This window comes from Protomyctophum parallelum, assembly GCF_964188405.1.
Source record: "Protomyctophum parallelum genome assembly, chromosome: 5".
In the NCBI taxonomy this organism is placed as follows: domain Eukaryota; kingdom Metazoa; phylum Chordata; class Actinopteri; order Myctophiformes; family Myctophidae; genus Protomyctophum; species Protomyctophum parallelum.
The window spans coordinates 38,179,919-38,204,601 of record NC_139702.1 but is presented as its reverse complement, the minus strand read 5'-3'; the positions used below and the strand labels follow the sequence as shown (position 1 = coordinate 38,204,601).

Below are 24,683 nucleotides of genomic sequence, written 5' to 3'. Positions count from 1 at the left end.
TACATTGCGTTTACTTCCGGCTCAATAGCACCCTCTACAGTAAGTTGTGAAGATTTGATTTCAGGTGGCAAAAGGAAACGTTCATTTCTAACACAATACATTATATTCTTTTTAATTATTTTTTATTTCAGCCTACTTTACAGTACTCAATTAACCCCCCAGATAATAGACAAATACATTTATAGAAGAAATATTCACTCAAACAACCACTCATAATAAACACAATTACAGTTGGCATGGCTTTGAAGGATATGTTTATTGAACATCCATATTGGCTGTTGTAATAAATGGCTTATGAACAGAACATCCAAAGGATATGTGCACAGCAACACAAATGTCTTTGGCAAGATGCCCCTGATGTTTCTAAAGATGTCTAAACATTTGTCAAATGCACCATTTTGTACCCTTCACACATTTAATGTTGGGACTCAAGTCTCAAGAAAGGCAATTATTTTCTCAGCTATGCAGAAAATGACCTGGTCTTTACATAACATCAAAGCTAATGATTACGTGTTAACATTTTTAAAGAAACTACGTATTTGGATCAAAATCTCAGAACATTGTATACGTGCCAATAGTGGTTTTAACAGATTTTACAATACAGAGTACACAAAGGATTCAGCTATTATGAACAATAGGTCATCTTCATACTATATGTATGGACCACAATATAAGAATATTACTTTTTTATCTTACAAAGAGCAAGCACATGTAATATACATGTTATGTATATTTAAAGCACTTCAGAAAAGTGTCTGCTTGGGTACAATATTCATTTAACTCTTGAAAGAATAATGAATCAGAGCATCTAGTTGTGATCAACAGCTATATGCTGGGCATTGAACAGTTTTTCTTACTTTCTAAAGGTAAAGTATACAGTATATGCCTGTGAGGTTAGCTGAAGAAAATGTTGTGCTTTTAGGCATTACAGTGTTTTAAGGAGGTCCATAGAGACGACATGTCATCGACATGACACAACCCCTTTTATCTGATAATTCGAATTCTGGGCTGGCCAAACAATTCCCACACATAAAACCAATATTTTATCACAAAGTTTATGCTAACAATACATGTCAGGGTTTCACACAGTACATTCATAGTCTAATGGCATATTTATGGCATACATCAATCCACTGCTAACAGCTTTTTAACAACTGCATTTTAGGTGTGCAGGCCAGATTTGGAAAGCATACAGGTGATTTTTCTTTTGACGATAAAGTATTTTAATGCTTGAAATATTAATGTTTTCTAAGCTTCTACTGCACCACTGCTTGTTATCTTGTTTGATATTAGCTGCCATGTTCCCAATATATTATCTAATCTGCTTCAATGTGCCAACCCTTGCTTTTTTGTTTGTCCGTTTTACCTTTCTAAATCTAGGTTGAAATTATAAATATAAATTTGTCAATGTAAATAGTGCAATCTACATAAACTCAGTCATCTTCTATTTACTTAGTAATTAATCACCTTGCATATTCAATGGAAAAGCAAGATGTTTAGTGTAGATATCACACAAAGATTGACCATTTGTGTGTGTGTGTGGCGTGGGGGTGGACGGGGACTTAGAAGCATTGATCTAATGCAGCGGTCCCCAAACCTTTTTTGGCCGTGCACCCTCTGTTACCTCCTGACCTAGCTGACACGCCCCCCAACGCTCGTTGTATTTGGCCAAAAATGATACATTTGATAATATGGTTATGGCCAATAATCACGGAATGTCACTGCACTGAGAGCTGTTGTATACTCCCACAGTTGCTCAATACATCTTACAGTGTTTACCATATTTTGCCCTTTGTTAAATAACACCATTTAACCGCCATTACCTTTTTTCCTGTCACGCACCCATAGAGGGCGTTCGTGCACCACAGTTTGGGAACCCCTGATCTAATGGTATAAACACAAGTCGTTAAGAGTCTATCAATTGCTGTTGGCTAGACGGTTTCTACCCGACAGCAACGCAATGTATGGGCACATTACAGAAACAAAACGACTCCATTGCCTGTCAGCAGGCTATTGTGAAATATGTGTGGATGTGTGGATCAGTAATAAGCTATTATAAATGTTTATTGTTCCTTAAAGAATGACTTGAAACTTGCCATATCGCTACTTTGGCTTGTTTTTTTATATAGCTGGTAAAGGAAGGTGGTGATGGTGAAGTTCCTGACACAAATTGCCAGTTAGCCAGAATCTTTATATTCCGCATTGCAGTTGATTCTCTATATATTTCTTCTTCTTCTTTTTCTAATAGGCAATATTACCTAGAATGACATGCCACCAGAGTTAAGTGGTTACCTTTTGGTCAATGTTACCTGTATATTTTAAAGTACTGACAACTTTACTAAAACCTGATGAAAGTTCACAACAAGAAGCACAGTGCAATAATTTAGCCAACTTGATGAAAAGCTAACAAATATTTGGACAAATCACCCGCCTGCTTTTTCTATTTATCACAGGTCTATATAGCATTGCAGATTTCTTGACGTCATTTACTGCACATCGACAGATTATGAAAAAGGCATTCATTAAAAATAAATGGCATATTCTAAATAAAGACTGGATGTTTTTAGATATGATTTTTGTATTCATTTCTTGAAGCTAACATTCTCTTAATGATAAATACCATATGTGCAAAATGTAATACACCTCATGAACATCTGTTAATGCACTTATATCTGTCAAAACAGTGTAGAGTTACAACAACAGAACCTTTCAATCTGAAAAAGCACTTTAGAAAGAAGCACAAGTCTCATTGGACATTCCACACAGTCTTGATCAATGTCCCTGTACACTACAGTATCAAATTGCATAAACACACTTTGTGGTGATTCAACACATTGCGATCGTCCACAATGTTCTCGCTCCGAGTGACTCTTTGCAGACTCAAGAGTAATTTCCTGCCTGGCCAGAGAGAACAGTGCAAGAAATGTTTATGATTGGTTATCCACGCTCAATGAGCAGTGTGCTTTCGCATGCTTGTCCGTGATTGTTTGTTTGTGACATCACAGTTCCCACCTGCAGAAGTTCCTAACATTGTGTCGTTGCATTCCTCTTGGCGAGTAGAACCAACAGAAGGAGGTGAGGAGCATGCGCTATAGAAGAGCTCTGTGTATGAGCAGTTTCAATTGATGCAGGCTGCAGATGGCTCATAACTCACAATACACAGTTTAAGGCCACTATTCCGGCTGAGGGGTTGGGGGTTCTAAACAACCCCACTTCCTAACTCACCCACACCTGTACAATCTGAGACAACACATTCATAAAATACACATCTGTTGTAGAAAGCACTTACTCCTCTCAAATTCACAAAGACGAATGTCCACTTGCTCGACTCCCTCCCCAGAGTTCTGTTGGCTGAAGGGGTGAAGGGGTGTTTAGTGTAACTGTGCATCAACCTTGGGGCTCAGTGGTGCAGCTGTGGTGCGGCCCCTCCTGCTCGTTGATGGTGTGGAGGAGCAGGCACACCGGAGTGTGGAGGGAGGCACTAGAGGTTTGGTTAGCTGGCTGCGGCGGTGCCGCAGGTCCGACGGGCCCATGTGCGACTCGCCTCTCTGGAGCGCCCAGCACCTGCTCCTCATCCACGCCAATGGGAGTGCGGTGACCGCAACTTTCACAGAAGTCTCCAGCCTCCTCTTCATCATCATCATCCTCCTCCTCCTCTTCCTCGCCCTCCTCACGTCCCAGCAGGCGCTCCAGCTCCCTCAGCTCCTTGTTGTCCTGGTCAGTCCCCCCCGCTCCACTACAACCACGGTCCCCTCGCATGCCACACGTACACACCTCTATCCCCGAGTCCCCTGTGAATCGTCTTCTCCTCCCGCTGGAGAGACGCTCCTTGTCCTCAGCGCAACCCTCAGGCACCCCCTGGTCCTTCAGCAAGGTGTCTTTGCAGGGGTCATCCCCACCTCCGCTCCTTTTCTCCTGGCTGGTGGACCCCTCCATAGTGAGCCCCTCCTGAAGCCCAGCTGACAGTAGTATTGTGCCCACTTCCTGGGCCGTCTGTGGAGATTTGTTGTCAGATTTGTGTCTGAAGCCTATGGTGGGGGTGTGCGGCGACTCCAGGCTAGACCTGGAGCATAGGGTGTCAGACACTGGGGTCACTGGAGTGGGCTGGATGGCTGGACAGTGGCTATCTTGCTGCTCAGTGGTCAGTTGGCTAGTAGCCACTGAGGATGGTCCTGTGTGTAAGGCACTGTAAGGTGGGGGCGGAGTAGGTGGTCTGTTGACCACCTCTTCATAGTCAGGCAGGAGGTAGTTTGGGAGAAATCCTGAAGATGAGAAGAGAAAAATAAAGTTTCAGACACAAAATAATAGATAGATAGATTTTTATATTGACAGGACTGAAATTTATTTTCTTTCATTTTAGGTAATTTCCAAGAGACTGGGCAACACAGATAGGTTGTGATGTAATGCAAGTAAGGCACCAACCGGCTCCTGAAATGTGTGGTAGGTTCTGATGTTTAAATTGAATTATGATGATTATGTTTTTGAGCAAAAGGGTCAAAGGTCAATATTACACCCACGGTCATGGTCAAAACTGAGAACAGATGATGGGTATATTTTCATGAAATAAGTTTCATGTCCATGAAACTTGAAAAGTTAAAAAATGACATAATCAGACACATTTCAGGAATAGAGACATCATGTTAATTTTGTTTTGTTTACAAAGCACAGCAGAAAATTGCTAAATACAATAAATGTAGTTTTTATAACATATCCTGACGATTTTCAAACTGAGATGTCATTATTAATGCACTAGACTTACTGAAATAGAAAGGCACAGTGGTGTAGTTGTGTGCCTCACGGTAAGCGATGAGATTGATCTCATGCTGTCGTTGCTGTTGCTGCAGGCGGTGCTTGGTGCGACGATGGTGGCACACGCAGCAACAACTCAAGATGAAGATGATGGCCCAAACCAACCAGAACCCTGGGGTAAGAGGAGAGGACACTGAAATACTATGCATGCAGGAGTAGTGCATAGAGCAGCAGTATGGCTGTCATCACAGACAAATGGAGAACATGAAACCCTGCCACGGTGAAGGTTTCAGAGTTAAGAAGAGTAGACTGAAAAATAAATCAAAACATCACAGCACTTTCGGTTAAATCTGACTTGCATATCTGTTCCCCAGAATTTGTGTATGACGTGGGAATGCAAGTAGTAAAAGGTCTGCATCCGTGTGTGTTACATTGTTTTATTCTTTTTTGTTCTACTGTGTATCACTTGTGAAATGTCAAAACAGTCTTAGCATTCCGACAGCATGTTGCCGAATTCTCAGCTGCTTTGACTATCAGCGAATTACTTGCAGGATACTATGAAAATCCAGAAAATGCAACTTCTTCGACAACGTCAGGCGAGGAGAACAGTTGCTCGTGAAGAAGTGAAGGGAAATAACACAATTTGAGAGAGGCATAATTAAAAGGTCCTTACACCAGTGCTCATAGTAATAGCTGCAGCACTGAGACTCGCCACAGCAGTGCCCTGAGTCACAGCTGTAACTCTGGTTGTTCACCCCTTCACAGTACAGTAGGCTCTGGAGGACAAGAGGAAGAAGAAACAATGTCACTTCACAGTACAGTAGACTCTGGACACACTTTGAATGCTAGTATCAACCCATAATCACCAGTAGGTTGGTTACTCATCAAGACCATGCAATGGAGCAAGTAGGCTCTACTGGAGAATATATTAAAAACAAGAAATTATATGATTACATAGTAATATTTGTCAGGTGAAAGAAGCGCTGTCTCCGTTGTGTTCTTGTCTCCGTTCGTTTTTTTCTTCTGTGCGTAAACATGGAGTACTGTCACTGTGTGGGGAGTACTAGGGACTTTCTTCATCTCGATAAACTTGTAAACGTTGGAGTTCGGATTCATATTATGCACTGTTGTCTGTCTGCGCTCAGCGCTGTCATGCCCAAAAGAACAGTGCGTGCAGTGCGGAGAGAGAGAGAGTTTGCCAGTGGTGAGTCTATCGTTTAAATATATATGAATTTCAAAATTAAACAAATATTTGGGTGGTTCATGTTTGCGCAATGTGGCCGCCTTTCCAATTTTTTTTTTACTACGCCATTAATATATGCGCCATGGCTGTCGACAGCTTGTAGATCTGTTGTTTTGGCCACAGCAGTAAAATGAAGACAGCGCAAGGAGTTACTGTATATTAGACGAATTTTCCTAAATTGGCTGTCACGGATGATCAAAGAATCTTAAAAAATGTAAAAAGAAATATGGCAAGATGGCTGAAATTCTCTAGATGATGCTGAGATAAAAATATTTATATTTAATATATTTAATATTTAATTTAATTACGACATTTTTATATTTAAATGATATGAAGAAAGTCACCGCTCACACATCTCTGCCACAGATCGACAGGTGTGTGTAGGGCAGGCTATAAAGGCTTTAGGGAAACGGCTTTGCTTCTATACATTTATTCATGCAGGAGGCCTTACGTGCGCAATGAGGACATGTACTGTATGGCTGTGCTCTAGTCTAGGTTGTGTATGTGGGCATGTGCCCATGTGCTGCACTCCTGTTCAAGCTACAAATCTCTTTGAGAAACCCAGCCATTGTGTTTTGTTGTGGCTTTGCTGCTGCTGCAGTTAGCTCATAACATTTGCTGTGAGCTGTCTGTCTGCCACCGTGCCATGCACCCCCCACCTTGGCTGCGATGCGCTGTTTCACCTGCGTTTAGTTTGAAGTTATATCGAGTGACGTTTGAACATTGCAAACGTGTCAAATAACTGTAGTATGTGCCGTGTCGGGGACTCGGGGTGAGCTCTTCCCTGTGAGTGTAATCTGCTCTGCTGCTTTGCACTGTCTGCAGCCTGCGTGGCTGGCAGGGATATTTGCCGTTTCATTGGCCAGAGGCAACCAATAACGACGTCGCTACTATGATGGGCAACCAATCACGAGGAGGTCGCTACTATGATGACTAAGTCGTCTACATTTCATGAGCTTTCATTAGTCAGGTTTCACCTGACAAAAGAATGCAAGATGAATGTATCTACATTCTACATTAGTCCAAGTCAACATTTTCAAAAGAGGTCTGGAGACCACTTTCAACACAATACAGTAGTATGTCTGTATGGGCTCGACCCACGAGTTTGCACACTGGGTTGTGCACGGAGGTGACACTACTGCAAATGCGAGACGATGCAAAAGTGTCGTATAGGCCCCAAATAGACCCCGCCACACTTTTCCAACCCGGTATATGGGGATTTCCAGTGCCCTCTCTATTATTTTTGAGTACAGCTTTTAGTGTGTTTGTGTAAACACAAACTTTGTCCTAACACAAACATTAAATGCCATTGACAATGAATGGAGAATTTTGAGTGTTTGTGTAAACAAACATTGCGTTACACGAACATTGAAGAAGGTGAGGACGCAAATTCTGAAATGAGATGATGTATGATGATTTACGATGATAAGAGCCCCCCTCACTTCACACGGGAATTAAATTCATTTAAAAAAGGTAGGGCAAGTGATTTTTTTTGGTTAAAACAAAAGTTTTTTGTTTAAAGGTTAAATCACTATATTGTGTTTGTTCAGTCACAGGTGTCTCCCTGCCTCTCCAGCTCTTAATAAACAGAAAATACATTTTCAGGTAGGTGACAAAGTTTCAGCCAATCAGAAGAGAGTAGCCATTTATCATCTTAATTTTGTGTTCTAATTCCACTTGCTTAATCTGTATCTTGACTGCGTTCTCTTAGTATCCTGATTGGATCAAATTTGTATCCCGACCTAAAAATGCATTTTCTATTTTATAAAAAGCTGGAGACATGGAGACTCCTGTTACTGAACAAACATTTCAAAGCAATGAGTACTATCACAATATAGAGCTTTTTAACACTTATTTAAGCAAAGAAAAGCATTTGCCCCCACCTTTAACTTACTCTCAACTGGTGTGAGCAATGGCTCTGAGCTGACAAACGCTTAAATATGGAATCACTTTCCAAGAAAATACCACAAAAATATTTGTCAATAAAGAGTTAGCAATTAAAGCTCAAAGGACAGGTCTAAAGCAACATCAGTCACACGCTAATACAATTCATCTGGGAGTCAGAAGACAGCTAGCGTTATTATAGTTACAGTAACAAAATAAACCCACAGAAGTTACAGCACAGGTTAGACTCAACTCAAAATGGCCTATTTTGAACTGCTCTAAGATGGATCAGTTGATCATCGACCATATCTTACTTTAAAGTTTAAATGGTCAAAGATTTATTTCGCCTGGTTTGTAGTAGGTCATTATTAACATACCCGTATTGCTAACACGCTAACATCCAATACAACCTTCAAAATGTATTCCGTCCATAATGATATCAACCACCGATGAAGAGCAGGATAGTACACAAGTGGAGCTATGCAATCACAATCCTCTCATAGCAAATGCATACAGGTAGAGCCCAGGCTGCATGCTCTATTCAATATTAAATTAATGATTAGCCACCCAGAGTTCTGCAGGTATAGGTTTCCATAAATTACCATAGTAGGTCCCAGATTGAGAGACATGGCGATCCAGAGTGCAAAAGTCCCATACAAGCTATTGAGTCTTGACCACCGTGGTCATTATTCCACAGTAAAAGGTTTAACAGTCTCTCTCCCCCCCTCTCTCTCTCTCCCTCTCTCTCTCTCCTCCCCCCCCCCCCCCCCCCAGGATTGCTCTACGGAAATTTCCAAGCAGCAGTAGAGCATGTTAGCTGAAGCAGTGCATTGGAAAGGAGATGAAGAGAGTAACAGTTATTAGAAGTTACCACAAACCCATAACACAGGGATCAAATACCTCAAGGCACAAACTCCTCAAGTTAATCAGTCATCCCCACTTATGAACATTCTTTTTTTTTACAGAATCAAAAAGGTTTAATTAAAAAGGATGTCCACATTGTATTTATCTTAAACTTTTGTTTTCATTTACCCGACAGCTATTTCCCAGAATCACCACCATGCCCTCTCCACTCTGCAGGCTTTGCCCTTTCTTGCAATTGGATACTGATAGCCATCTAGTTTGTTTGGGTCTTCACTTAGTATACACCCTGTGCTACAAAGATAACAGAGTCCTTTATGGTCAGGAGGAGTTGGTAAATATTGGTAAAATAGGCCCATATCCATGGGTCAAGAATGAGCATTCCCTTCTAGGCTCAACAGTATGTAATATGCTAGAGCGGCTAGACTAGAGATATATATTGCAAAACAAAGCGGTCACTGTTATGTCATGCTACTATCAAACACTTGGCCATAATACGTAAACTGAGACCAGCTATAGTTAATTGCTTTTTAGCACACAGACAGCGATAGACAAAAGAATGTGAACAGACTAGATTCCCCCGTCTCCGATCCAAACAGGCAACAATAACACCATCCACCTTTCTTGTGCTATACACAGTACCATATTAAGGGAAGATATGTCTGCTGCGCCAGAACTTTGGTGACATAATAGCAAACAAGCATGCCTAATAATGAGAAGGTGTTGAAATGTTCAGACATGGAGAAAGGTTTAAAAAAAGACTATCAAACATTGTTCCTCAAGACCCACACTGCTTAGTTCATTCCTGACTGTAAACTCAATATCCTACCTATTAAGGATGGCCTGTTTTACTTGGCAGATAGGATGCAAAGAATAATCCCAGTGACCCCATCAGAGGTTACTGATGGGGGGGGGGGGGGGGGGGGGGTTCTCAGAGATTACTGATGAGTGACAGTGTCAGTGCTTATGCAGGATCTAAAATCATTCAGAAAAATTAAGGCAAGAGGACATAGACACAAAGCACATTTTTATTTATTCAGCCAGGGGCAAATGTTATTGATATATAATAATAAACATTCACCCCATGTTTCCAATTTCCAACAACTGCACTAATCAATATGACAAATAGACTTGTTGCATGAGAGGTTGATTGGATTTATCCTAATTTATGACTTCATTTACAGCTGAATTTCATAGTCTAGATAACAGACTTAGACCTTGTCAATTACAGTGTAGCCTTGAAATACTGTAAGACTGTTTGCACTATCAGTGGGTAACACTGGGAATACAGGCCAGGCAGAGTTAAGTACTACAATACAGTCATATAAGGTTGGACCAGGTTCAACTTCAAATCACATGGTGACTGAGGGTTGATTCAATATAGAGTATAGTTTTGTACTTGAGTTACAGATGATCAAAACATGAACAGATTATCATCAGAACAAGGTACAGGTATACCGCAAGCAATAAGCATTGATTGATTGAAATATTTATCAGTATGCAGAATGGGAACATTTCAGATAGATAAGCACAAATCAATACAAAAACTGTTACTTTGTGGACGATCCATGCCATGGTTAAGCATTACACTTGTTTACACACAGGGTCGACCATTTTCAATTAATCAGAACATAGAGACGTACAAATATACACTTCTATAAAAAACAGAAAATCATCATATAAAGAGAGTAAAAAAGGGAATAACTAATGGGGAGAAATGGGTGTGGGGGAAGCTCAGACTTTACAGGGGCCAGTTTCAAAGGGATTCACATGTCTTAATGGCTGTTGGTAGGGTAGCGTTCCACATTTTGGTGTCATAGGAGTGAAATTAATTTAATCCCTTGTTTGAGCCGAATCTGGGTTGCACGTGGTTTGGTTTGTTGAACTACCTCTAGTGTTGTGTGTGGTCTTGTAGACTAGACCCATTGCAAGAGCATCATCAACATATACACTCACATCAAACAACTATTGTACGGCCAGCTGCTATATTTGCGACCTTAGGTTGCATTTACTATGAAAACTTATATTAGATCTCCATATATGGAGCTGAACTGCATTCCATATGTTGATTCTTCCCCACCCTGTTTTGACATTCCATATGTTGATCTGTCCTCATCAAACCTTGTACACTCAAGACACACTCCATATATGGCCAGTACAGAATTCATTCCATATGTTGATCTGACCCCCCATGCCAAAGCGCCAGCACTCGCCCAGCAGTTTTCCGTCTGCCGTCACTCAGTGCACACGACCTCGCCCTTGGGGCCTCTTACTGCTAATTATCCAATGCAATACTGACATCTATCCAATGTAATACTGAAATCTATATCGGTTCCAAAAACGCCATATACATTTATAGCAGATATAATTGTATCACTTCTCTCTTCAGATAGAGTACAGGGCGAATGCTGTGACAAAGGTCATTGGCTGTATATTTTTGAACAAACAGAAGTACATGGAAAAGCTTAGCAGTTAGCACCTTAGTCCACCACCATTGCTCAATTTAAGATGTTATACCTTGACACCCATTGTGAGTCCCGATAGTAGAAAAGATGATAATCTAGACGTCGTCACAGACTTATAACCTCCCCTTTCCTATTCCAAGTTATTTCACCGTTTACATGAAAAGACATATCAAGCTGTTGTTTTCTCAATAATTTCTGTGTTATGGTTTATTGTGCAGACTGAGAAACACAAAACAGTACAGTAAACACAGTGGTAAGCCAGCCCCTGAAAACACCTAATAATTCATCATAGTTAGAGAAAGATTGCTGATTTAAGTATATACAAATTACAAATTAAAATCCTTACACGTCCTTTCTAGTGGTAATCCACTAGAAATTGTTTTAGGTATACAGCCTTTTGTTAGATTCGGTAAACATATTAAAGGGTTCCCACAAACAGTAGATCGGAGTGCTCTTCCATCATTGAAGCTGTAGGAAAGCCACACAGCTGATGACATTGTAATATAGCATCACGGTGTAAAGTCACACCTAAGTTGAAAGATATCCCCACTTTGGCCTGCAGATAGATAAGAGTTTTTATTAAAGTGTCCTACATCATAAGATGCCCAGCCCGCACGGGCTTACAAGACACTCACAAAATTGTACATATATAATGATACATATACACAAATACAGTTACTCATGGATACATCGTTCTCCAACGTAACTGCCATGCCTTATCTATGAATTTCCCCCCCCAAAAAAGATGGATCCTTATATTGGATAAGCCAGTGAGTAATAAATGTCTATGGTGCTGCTGATCAAATGATAGTACTTAGTAGTCTTTCAAAATGAGGTTGTTAAATGAGCCTGTGGTTTAGCCCAATACGACACATTAATACTCTGCTAGTAGTCAACAGTAATAGGCTCCGCTAGACGACAAACAATATTATGTTGAGCTATCGAAATCCAGAAAAATAGAACAAAAAATATATAATTTGAAGAACTTTAGACTTTGTCAGCAGGTCTATGGTGGTTTTGCTGAGATATTTTAACAAGCACATTATGCTATCTAGTGATAACAAAATGCAAACCGATCTACACAAACTGCAACTAAAGGTCAACACTTTGCAGTTGCACTAAATAAATGTGATTAACATCATCATCCTGTAGATAGTAAAAGTTATTCCCCTTTCACTTTCACTTCATATGTCCTTGCTGTGAAAAGGGAATCAGTTGTGTTGATGCACCAATATAGGCATTGTAGGAGTCTGACAGATACAATGCACATAAATTGGGAAATTATTTTTTTAAAGGTACTGCTCAAAATAGCTCCTTTTTACACATTAAAATTACATTACAGCTCTCCAATAGAGGAAATATTGTTAAAAATATGATTGCATGCCACAATCAATGCAAGCAATTCCCACAATCACTGAATCTACCTGTAACAGCAAGATGCTTTTTGAGTCAGTAGTTTTCATGTGTGTCACCTGAGGGTGATTGCTCAATTGTTCAGAGATTGTCCACTTTCATATCAAACAATCAATTAGCAAAATTGACAACATTTACACCATGGAAAGTCACTATCCACATTACTGTTTGTCATTACATTTTCAACTCAAATGCACCAAAACTAAAATTACACAATAAAAGCAATATTTTTGGAGATAAGTTAGCAAAAAAAAGGAATACAAAAATCTTAAAAGCTATCATTTTATAACCATACATACACAGCTTTTGTCATACTACTGTACAAATTCAAAGCACCCCACCAATTGTAAATGGATGTTTCCCTTTGAGTACGTTGTGTATCATACATACAACTGTAAAAACAGAAAATGTAACCCAATCTCCAGGAAGTCGTCCTGCAGGTTACTGTAGCATTTAGTCTCAGGTCTCTTGGCAACTTTGACAAAACTGAATTAAAACCAGGACATGTTCAAGGTGTCATTTGTGTATTTAGCATAATGTCAGAGATAATAATAAGACAGATCTGTCGCAGAACATGAGATTTAGAAGTTTCCCATTAGAAACTCTGGATATCCTCAATATAGTTTGTTTGCAGTGGCGTTTCTGCTTATTAGGAATAGATGATCATAGAAAAAACACGGTGTAATTGAAATAGGTTATAGCCGTTTGACTGATGTGTCAACCAACTACAGCCAGGTTCTTTTCAAATAACCTACCGTCCTCCTGTCTATCATGATACAGAGGACAACACAACAGGCCCTAATAAAGTAGCCCTGCCCTGACTTCCAACATTTTGCTATTATAGTAGCTTAGCATTAAGCTAAGCAATCGTCGTCTTTGCCGTTGCACACATACATTTCGCCCACACTAGTTGAACAAACTTGGCACACACACACACCAGGCGCGTTAGAGGCACAGGTACTTTACTGCACTAGCTGATGAGCTAACCCACGATAGCCAGTTTGCTAACTTAGCAAAGAAGCTAGCCAACATTAGCAACACAGCCTTGTTTTGGAAGTCTTCAGTCTTACCCCGTCAGCTGCGGGCTCCGTCGGGGTGACAGAGCCGACGACGTGCAAAAACAATCCCATCTCGAGAGCCGAACATACACCTCTCATTCCTCCAACAACTAGATAGACGGGGAAAACATACGCATCCAAAACATATTCTTATTCAAAAACACCTTCTTTAAACTACTTTACGGCCCGGGCCGCCACTGAGAGGCCACTTCTCGCACCGCCTCCTCTGCGCGTAATTGGACATTTGAAGGAAGCACAACATTGGTGCAACTGGTTGCTCTCGGGTGCCACTGGCTGATCCAGCTGTTACACAAGCTGTTCCACACAGAGGACTCTGCCTCTGCTGGGTGTGGCGTCACTGGCGTGGTCACCTCAACTTGTTCCATGTGCGCAACGTGATGGGTGCACCGTTGCGTTGATCACCACTCGTTTTGCGGAGTTGCGGACTGACCGAGAAGGTAACGGCTGCAGCCTGCAGGAAGGGGCCTGCAGGGCTGCCCCTACTTGGGAAGTTGGGACTGACCTGCGATTGGGCTCTTCGTTCAGACTGGAAAGACTGGACCAATCACAGATTGATGCGCCTTTCATGAAGACAACAACAGATCCGTGACAAACGTGTAGAGAACAACAAATATTTGGAAAAAGGAGGAATGTTTTATATCCGACTGATTCTGAATGTAATACCTAATGTTTTGACTCATTACCCACTATAAGCACCAGAACACCTTACTTAAAGTTACTACTCAAAGTTGTAACTAAATGAAAACGTTATCAAACTATTGTCAACATCTGACGTGACATGATGCAATCAAGTAAAAAAAAAAAAGTAATCCAGAACAGTATAGGATTGATGAAATGAAGAGATTGGCGGTCACACGCATAGTGTTTGTTTATTATCATGATGCCCGTTTAAAAAAAAAAAACAATATTATTGTTCAAGTTAAAGTCTAAAATCATGTATTGAGTAGTAAGCACACATGGATGTTCTTACACAGGTTTCAAAATCATCAAAAGACCACACACACACACACACACACACACACACACACACACACACACACACTTACTTAAGAGAGAAGTAAGCAAAGATGGATTTAGCCTAACGTTTAGATAAATCATTGTTGTGCAAATCAGGACCATTGTGGTCCTGTTGTGAAAGGACCACAATGGAAACGGGCCCCCAGGGCTTTTTGTGTTATCCTTTTAAAAATCTTTGTAAACCGTACCTATGTACCAATCTGCCAACTGTTAATAAAGTATACAAATCAATTAAACAGTCACACCTCAAACTTTGAAAACCGCCATTTTGGCGCAATCACAAATTTTCACAAAATCATTTCCATAACTACACACTACAAGTGTGAAATCACCAGTCCCTTTCATGAGGTTCCCGGAATGGTACGCCCAAAAGACTAAAAACATCCTTCTCTGTTAGTGTAGGAAGTGGAGTGCCATTATAAGTCTTGAAACTACCTTGACGCACCACATCCTTGTTCAGCGAGTGCTCTGAGAGGCTCATAGATTTCGTCTTCGCCAGGGCCCTCATAGAGCGATTGAAGTGTGCCGAACCGGTAAAATACATGAGCGAACAGGCAAACTCGTTGTAGGGCACCACGATAATGTCAATCCTGCGATGGCGGCGGTCAGGTCCTGGCAGACGGCACACACCCATGTACTTCTTCTGTTCTCCATTCTCTTCATAACCCACCAGGTCATCTGTCAGAAATCCTGTGTAAAATCAATGAAAGTGTGTTTCTGTTTTAGCTTTAGAAACTCCAGCGGTGGAAAAATTACTCAAATGTTCTCAAAAGTATCAATACTGCAATATAGAAATACTCAAAAGTACAAAAGTATTGACATAAAAATGTACTTAAAGTACTTTTCAAATGTATGAAAATCTTTTGAAAATAGCAGACCTACAAGCTCAATGTGTTGCATTGCAAAAGACATAAGCTTAACCTTTTCTTAATCATACTATCCTTGTTGATATAACGGCATTTACGTCAATGATATATCATTATGTTACGATATAATAATAATAATAATAATAACATAGCAGCGAGTAGCCTGCCTACTCAAGGGCCAGTCAACTGTCTTCCGTGAGTTGATTAATTGAAGTTAGGTTTTGGTACGATGACAAGCGACGCCTACACCATTAAATCATTGAATTACAATGTTATATACTGTAAATAAGAGTAGATAATTATCCTTTTATTTTTTGATGATGGGTTCTCAGATTGCTCACTGACAGACACCGCCCCAGCCTGTAGGAGCTGTGGGAGTTTTCGTTGCCGCAAAAATAGCTTGCTGAGGGTGGAAGTTTGGAACAATGTTGAATTGAATTGATTTATTTTGTTGCAACTTTGTGTTCACTACAAAAGAGGACCTTCATGACACACATTTGGATTTCTGAGCCCACCATACTCCATTAAAAGTAAAAAAAAAAACTTTTAAAGACCCACCTTTTCAGACAGGCCTTTGTAACATAGTCCTGTATTGATTTCTCGATTTTCACCAGTGCTGATTTTTCTGTTTTCTGTCTCCTTGCTTTATTGTTGACATGTTTTGCTTTTATTGTTGTGAAGCACTGTGTGACTCTTATGTCTGTGAAATGTGCTCTATAAATAAAATGTACTTACTTGCATAACATTTCTGGTTTTTGGATAATAAAATATAGCGTACCACTATGATGCAGAGTATGTAGCACTTTACTGAAGATCCCCTTGTGGGTTTTGCCATCAGGATGAGTGATGAGGACATCGACATCTCCACATGTTGCCTTCACCCGGCGGTACGAACCACATGCCATGGCCAACAGCCCTGGGTCTATGGCCAGGGCAGCATCCCTTACCTGCAGATCCAAATGAAGAGCATACAACAACAATAAGGTAATAAATATGACCTCCTTTCTTTCACAATTGACTTGAAGGCAGTCTAGCTTCTCTTACGGTGTGTAAAACATATAGCCCCTATTGGTCTTAAGAAAACAGAGATACATTACCACTTTCTCAATGGAGGCTGCTTCTTCCCTGGGCATCCGATGTAGAAGATCATCATAATGCTTGAGTCCAATCTTCTGAGTACTGGTCAGGTTAGCTTTTGTGCGGATATCTTCTAATGTCCGAAATCCCTAACAAAATCAAATGCAATTTCCCTCTCATTTTATACTTCAGGTGTGTAATAATCATGTAATAATCTATATGCATCTTTAAAAATTACAAAAACAATATTGGATGAAAATGTTATTGGCAGCAGCAAGGTGTTTTAATTAAACACTCAAGGAAGAATATAATAAAGTATTCCAATTGATTTCTTCTATTCAACCATTCCTGTTGATTCCTTTGGAAAATAATAACCAACAGTGTATTATGCTTGCCTAGTCATTGCAGGTTTTAATACAATTCTAACTAGCCAAGAACAACTCCAAAGGCACCCCAATATGGCCATTTTTTAAATCACTGCAATGTTGAAGGTTCTGATGAGTAAAATGTATACAAAATATTCACACCATAACCTTTTTTCTTTTTGTAAAGAAAAACAGTCTAACTGCACTAGGAATAGGAAATGCATAATGACTTATTCACGGTGTTATTAAAAATCACACCCGTGTGAAGTGAGGGGCACTCACACATCATAAGTCATCATCTCATTCTCAACCAATGGCAGTGGCACATCCCCCACCCAATCATGCCTGCCAATCACAAATTGCGTCCTCACTCTTGTCTTCAATGTTTGTGTTACACACTTTTGTCTGACTTTTGCCTGATCCCATGTGAATGCAGCATTAGGCCTGTCACACCTCCAACAGTGCCCATGGTGAACTACGCAAATGTACAAATAATCTGTGTTTGCATGGATGGCTTACCTGTCGATACCATAACTCTGCAGTCTTAGCTCCTGCACCCCAGATATTTGTGAAAAGTTCTAGAATGGGCACAGCTTCCCCAATGTGATCTATTTTACGGAGATGACCACTCTCCATGATCTCGTCAATTTTGTCAGCCATTTTCTTCCCAATCCCTGGGATTTGACAAGCCTCCTGCAACAAAAGGAATAGGTAGCCGTTAAAGGATTGCATGGCGTTTCAACAATCATATGATATATCGTATGATTGTAGAAACGATATAACATCATATCCTTATCCTACTGTAGCTCTAAGAGTGGTTGAGGGGTAGAGTGACCGGATGGGAACTGCAAGGTTCCCAGTTTGCAGTTCCCAGTTCGAACCGGGCTCCCCCAGAGTTAGTGTCGAAGTGTCCTTGAGCAAGAACCCCTAATTGCTCCCAATGTGCAGGTTGGTGCCTTGCATGGTTTCCTTCGGCATCGGTGTGTGAATGTGTGTGAACTGTGAATGTAATCTCTGTAAAGCGGCACAATATAAATGCACCATTTAAGAAATCTCAGTTTTGCTCATTCAATCTCCCATGGCCAGCGAAAGCAAAAGGTCACTACTGTATGAGATATTGTTTGCTTAGGGTTAGGCATGCTATGAGACTGGTATATATGCCAAGTGTTCTCTTATTTTATACTTACTCTTTGTTGTCAAAAATAGCTTTTCTTTTTTGAAAAATTAAAAAATAAATTTGATATATCACAATATCAATATAGAGTAAATTGATATATTTTTTTAATTTTTTTTTAAAGATATTTTTTTGCGGCTTACGCCTTTTATTAGTTTTTTGAAGGGACAGACAGTAGGCTGACAGGAAACGGGAGAGAGATGGGGGAAGACATGCAGTAAAGGCCGTGTCGGGCTCGGGAGTCGAACCCGCGGCACACTGCGACTGGATTACCAGTCGGGTGCCCAGACGGTTACGCCACCGCCTGGGCCGATATTTTATTTTGTCCATATTGCCCACCCGTATTATGACCTTGTATATTCAGATATGATAATCCAGTCCATAAAGTCATGAACTTATTAAATGTGTATCAAATATTTCCAAGCTGTACACTTGATGACATCACAGATCAAGAGTATTTACTTTCTCATTTTGAGGGAGACATCTAACATTTGACATGTAGGTTAAATTACCAAAGAAAACATTGAATTACTGGTATTTGCTTGAGTAGTTTGGCTTCCCTATTAAAACATTTGACCCTCTAGTCTAGTTTATAAACCTAGTAAGTGACTTGATGGGGTTTAAAGTGCTATAATGCGACTACGTAACAAATAGACATCAACAATAAATCATGAGATAACTTCAGTAAATGAGGTTACCTGATATGAAGTGATAGGCTTGTGGTAACTCTTGAGTGCACTGACAGCTTTGGAGTAGCTCAGCGCCCTCCACTTGTCCCCTTGGTGTGTGTAAGCTTTGGCCAGTACTTCTAATTTATCTGTGATGTTCTTGTTGTAGTTATTGTTTTTGGACTCAGAGGACTGGGAACAGACCCACTTGCTCGACACAAGGGTCTGTTGTCCAGTGCTTGGACTGGGCTCGTGACTGGATCCAGAGGTCTCCTCTTTGGGGTGCTTGCCAGTCATCAGTGCAATCAAATCACCCTGTGAGACCCCGTCTTTTTCTCTCAACTCCTCTTTGTTGTCTGAGTCCTAATGCACAAATGAGGAGCAGTAGAGCGAATTACATTCACAGTGAGTGCTTAATCTATCTATAAATTCACAGAATCTCTGTGTATGTATGTGTGTGATACGTTCCGCACTCTATACTGTCTCTGACAACAGGTTCAACTAGAACTGCACTCTGTCGAGTGCATACTTGCTTGTTACACACTAGTAGGCCATAAATGGCCAACTAGTGCGCAAGCAGAGCGCGCATGTAATGTTTTCGCCCGCTGTAAACTGTCAAATCTCAGTATCTATGTGAACGAACGTTTGAAATGATTAATGTTTAGATGTAATTATTTGCTACCTACTATACATGTAAACATTTAGTATTAAGTATGATTCTAGTTTCTATCTATATAAGAAATACTGTTTTATTGTTGTAGATATATTCTGGATCCCTTTTTTGTTTTTCAGAGACAAATAAATCATTTATATGTGTTGGAAAAAAAAGGTATATAAACTGAATTAAAATATGTTATACAGTATACTTTTTCTGTAAACGGTGGAATCTCAATATCTCTGTGAAGGAACATTTGAAATGTGTAATTATTAGGTGTAACTATTTACTACCTATCTACTTTATGCATGTAAACACCTATAAAAAAAAGTATATAAACTGAATTAAAATTTTTATTTTAATTTTAAATCTATTTCATGTTGGACTATAGTGATATTAATACTAAATCATGATCAGAGTAATATGTGTCTCTAACTTCAATTTCTATACTAATACTTTCACATTTGTTAAAATATACATGATCTAAAATATTTCCGTAATCTGTAGTTGGATTTGTATTTAATTGTTTAAAGCCTAATTTTGACATGTAGGTCTTTATACTTCTTTCTATCTCAGTATTATGGTCTTCATTGAAATCTCCTATTATCAAAATTGCAGAAGTCGGAGATGATATATACTTTACCATGTTTTCGAGAAATGTGTTTAATTTTGAAAGGTCTGTTTTAGGTGATCTGTACATAAGTAAAGTACATAAAGTAGAACGTATGACAGAGCTAGTCATACACATACACACCACGTACTCTGGTCCCAGCAGATCAGGCACAATTTGGTATTTTATTTTTTATTGATTATGTATATAGTATACGTATGATGACGTAAGAAATATATATAGTATATATATATATAGTATATAGGCATATACTATATATACATACATATATACTCTATACTGTATAAAGTGTGTAGTTGTAAGTTGATTAGCGGTATTCTGTGGTCACTTTGGTTCAAAAACCGTGACAGCTGTTCCGCCATTTGAGGCTTACGCAGAAAAACATCAAATCTGTGCCCGTATTGCTGGACCAATGATGACGAAATGACCATATTTCTTACGTCATCATTTAGAGCTAGTCATACACGTATTTCTTACGTCATCATTTAGAGCTAGTCATACATCAAATCTGTGCCCGTATTGCTGGACCAATGATGACGAAATGACCATATTATATATATATACTCTATACTGTATAAAGTGTGTAGTTGTAAGTTGATTAGCGGTATTCTGTGGTCACTTTGGTCCAAAAACCGTGACAGCTGTTCCGCCATTTGAGGCTTACGCAGAAAAACATCAAATCTGTGCCCGTATTGCTGGACCAATGATGACGAAATGACCATATTTCTTACGTCATCATTTAGAGCTAGTCATACACGTATGTGTATGACTAGCTCTAAATGATGACGTAAGAAATACGTGTATGACTAGCTCTAAATGATGACGTAAGAAATATGGTCATTTCGTCATCATTGGTCCAGCAATACGGGCACAGATTTGATGTTTTTCTGCGTAAGCCTCAAATGGCGGAACAGCTGTCACGACAAATGAGACAGGCCGACCACATTACTTGCGCGCTCTGCTTGCGCAAGTAACAAGAGCAACAGTCATTGCATAACTCGTTCCCAAGTAATACAAATACACAGCATCAAACTTAGCATTCAGATAGAGATGAAGATTAATGAATAAGCTGTGATAGGAAAATAATTAAAGTTGTGGTGCTAGCCTGTACGATAACTATATTCACATACCATAAAATCTCCATTCCTAAATCTCCTTTCATATAACATGAAAATACCATTTTTGTGCTTTCCTCTTGTTTTTCTTGATCCAACAGTGGCTCTACTACGGTGTCCTGTGTAGCAGGAAAGACGCTGGACAAGTCTTCTTTTAAATCTTCTTGGTGTGTTTCAGTTTCACAGTAATCCCTAATAGATCAGGTATGAGATTTTACACACTGAAATTACAGCATAGTATCATAATCATCCCAATCCAATCTCGGTTTTCCTCAATAACAATCAGTCATTTTGCTCAGTAATTGTTATGTGCCAGTTCACATCTTGCTTAATTATTAATTAATTCTATATATTTAACTCCTTTCCAATCTCACAATTTTTCCCCCTTTACGCCAAATATCTTTGCTGTAAATAGCCGTCTACAAGCTCACAACACATTGTGCTGTGAGCTTGTTTTTGCAATGTTCAGCCCAGAATAGGGATATTATGGTTCAAGTGGTTGTAGGAAAAAACATTCGCACACCTAGAAATCAGGCGTATGCACAGGTGCGTAGGCCAGTGGACATCAATGAAAGGAATAGAATACACCCGCACACTGTGTATTTGCTTGGTACATGAGTATTTTCTTTTTAATAATGCAACGCGATGCCTGAAGAAGGTCCGGAAGGACTGTGTGCAGTGTGCAGGTGTATTCTATTCCTTTCATAGGGTTCAAGTGGTTAAAATTTTGAATGACTTGTTTTATAGCATCAGTGCTACCCCATTCTATGTCTAAAGGGATGGAAACAATGATAATAAAAAGTTAAACACCACTAGTAGCATTAGCATGTTATAGCAGCAGTCTTGGCACACTGACCGATCTGGAGAGATTAGACTGTAGTCAGCTACATCAAGCAGTTGTTTCTCTGTGATGCATGAACTCAGCCAGGTGCACTTTACCAGATGAACAGCAGGTGGCATCTTATCCCACTTCAGAAGGCGGAGAGCCCTGTCACAGTCCATACTGTCATCTACAATTACATGAGTAACACTAGAAGAGAGCAAACTTTCAGTCTGTCCTCCATTCTGGTGGATTTGTCTTTGAAAGATTTGGCATCTGGCATTACCTATGCCAGCAGGGAGGATATACACTGACACACCACTGAAAACATCCCCTGTGATGAAAGAGAGGAAAGTGTTGTTAAGGGGCAGGAAAGTGCACTTATATAAACCAAGGCATTCAACGTTGCACCTTAAAGGTTTTATGACATTCATTTTCATTTATTTTTATTTTAGGTTTTATGACCTCAATTACACCCAAAAAACCTGAACTTTGAACATTCAGTGGATTTTCTGTGGTCTGAAGTTTTCTTTGGGGTTTTTTGGGCCTTTTGAGCTACAATGAAAACAGGCAACACAGTGAAACAGTGACATCTGCTGGCAAATCCCATTGACATATATGGGATTTGCAGTAAGTGATGTCACTTACTGCCGGCAAATCAGAGCACCTGTTTAGCCAGAAAACCCCAGATCACAGAAAATCTACCGAATGTTAAAAGTTCATGTTTTTTGGGTGCAATTGAGATTAGAAAACCTAAAAAAACAAGAACAATTCCAAAACCTTTTTTTTAATGTCACAATCCGTTTAACATTCATCGTCAGGCTTCCTCAGGCCTCACCTTTGGCTTGAGCTGATAGGTTGGATACTGAGGCAACAATGAATGCCAGGAGATTATTTGTTTATGACATAACCATAGCCTTGTTTTTTCCACGTTTGTGAGATTCAGCACCATAGCTTGAATTATGTTAAATAGTCTGGTTCCCCACTTTTACCCCAAAATGCCTCTAACATTCCCTTTTTTCAGAAATCTCGCTTGTCTATAGACGAGCCTGCCCCAAAGTAATTAGTGCAACCACGCCCGGCAGCCTGGGAAAACTAGAGTTTTCAACAGGCCCGAAAATTAAGGCCCTCATCAAACCCTGTACACTCAAGACACTGCCCACACTGCCACCCTTAGATCTCCATATATGGAGCTGACCTGTTCTGACATTCCATATGTTGACCATATCTGACCTCATCAAACTCTGTACACTCAAGACACGCTCCATATATGGCCAGTACAGAATTCATTCCATATGTTGATCTGGCACCCCCATGCCAGCGCTCGCCCAGCAGTCTGCTGTCACCCAGGCGGATGCATGCATGCGACCTCGCACTTTGGGGCGACGACCTCGCCCTCAGGCGTTTTACTGGTACAAGCAGATCGGAAATTCGATTTCGAATCAATTTGATCAATGTGCTCCCATTATTAAAATCAAATTGAGACTAGTTTGGGCCTAACAACAGAACAGAATCTGGATGAAAACATGGACATTCAACATTCCATGCACTGTTGAAAGTTACCCTTTTTCCATCACACCCAGAACTCCAGTGTCTCTTCAGCTGTGAATTTGACCGACTATGTTTAAAATGATGAGCCCCTATTCCCTAAAGCAGCAAGGTCACACACAGTGACAGTTCAACAGTCACACTAGGGGACTGCTGGAGCTGAACAATCAGCACACAGCAGGATCATCACCCAGGGAAAATAAATGCTGTTTGTGTGATCTGTGATGTGCTATTAAGTTCTGTTATTACTTGTCAGCATCAACATCTAGGTAGGCTATTAACATTATTATTTTTACCATTGCGACACACACACGCGCGCGCGCACACACACACACACACACACACACACACACACACACACACACACACACACACACACACACGTATACCAACTTAAGTAGGCCTGTGTATGTAATACATGAAAAAATCAATGTAATAATATAATCACAGCCATTAGAATTTAGGGATATAGTTCTACTCTGCTCTGCACCACCCTCGATCTCGACACACACGCGCACGCCACACACACACACACACACACACACACACACACCCACACACACACACACACACGCTCGTGCAGAGAGTGAGACGTGAGTGAGTTCAACCTGCGACATGACTTGTTTCATCAGATTTCCTCTTCGCTGGGGGTGCGTCCTTCCTCTCTAGCGGCATGGCTCTCTTAACCTTTGGGAAAGCTTTCATGATCCCACCATGGCGAGGCTCCATTTCGTCAAAGAGAAGCCCTGTATGCGAAATCAACCCATGGGTTTAAAAACAGCTAGCTAGCTAATTTGTACTTTTACCTATACAGATTAGAACATGCACATGCTAGTATCACGCCGGATTGGAGATATGAATGTCTTTTCGGGCTAAGTAAGTTGCACACGAAATCTAATACTTAATAATGTGATATTTCTTCTCTCTCACCCAGTTTTGAACCACAACACAAGAGTTGGACGTTATTCTTCTTCCTCCTTCCTTTTTGCGGATGTGTAAGTGTGTACGACACTGCCACCCTTTGGTCACTTACTCACTTTGTCCTATGGTTTT

The 24,683-nt window shown here is 40.2% G+C and overlaps 2 protein-coding genes across 3 annotated transcripts; both read right to left on the bottom strand.

The window, feature by feature from the left end:
- Positions 1-237: 237 nt before the first annotated feature.
- On the bottom strand, positions 238-14,149 carry wbp1lb (WW domain binding protein 1-like b). The gene is made up of 4 exons (XM_083764899.1): positions 13,686-14,149; positions 5,423-5,525; positions 4,760-4,921; positions 238-4,262 (listed from the first exon to the last, which is right to left on the bottom strand). The coding sequence occupies exons 1-4, from the start codon at positions 13,770-13,772 to the stop codon at positions 3,388-3,390; spliced, it is 1,227 nt and encodes a 408-aa protein (XP_083621025.1). The 5' UTR covers positions 13,773-14,149; the 3' UTR covers positions 238-3,387.
- Positions 14,150-14,567: 418 nt separating this feature from the next.
- poll (polymerase (DNA directed), lambda) lies at positions 14,568-24,620 on the bottom strand. 2 transcript variants are annotated; one of them, XM_083764275.1, is made up of 10 exons: positions 24,561-24,620; positions 24,239-24,376; positions 22,369-22,416; positions 22,119-22,272; positions 21,325-21,454; positions 18,892-19,224; positions 17,539-17,712; positions 16,675-16,803; positions 16,356-16,524; positions 14,568-15,401 (listed from the first exon to the last, which is right to left on the bottom strand). In XM_083764275.1, the coding sequence occupies exons 2-10, from the start codon at positions 24,357-24,359 to the stop codon at positions 15,040-15,042; spliced, it is 1,620 nt and encodes a 539-aa protein (XP_083620401.1). In that variant the 5' UTR covers positions 24,360-24,376; positions 24,561-24,620; the 3' UTR covers positions 14,568-15,039. The 2 variants fall into 2 exon arrangements, with proteins under 2 accessions (XP_083620401.1, XP_083620400.1); XM_083764274.1 differs by having other exon boundaries at positions 22,119-22,416; positions 24,561-24,619.
- Between the last annotated feature and the right edge of the window lie 63 nt (positions 24,621-24,683).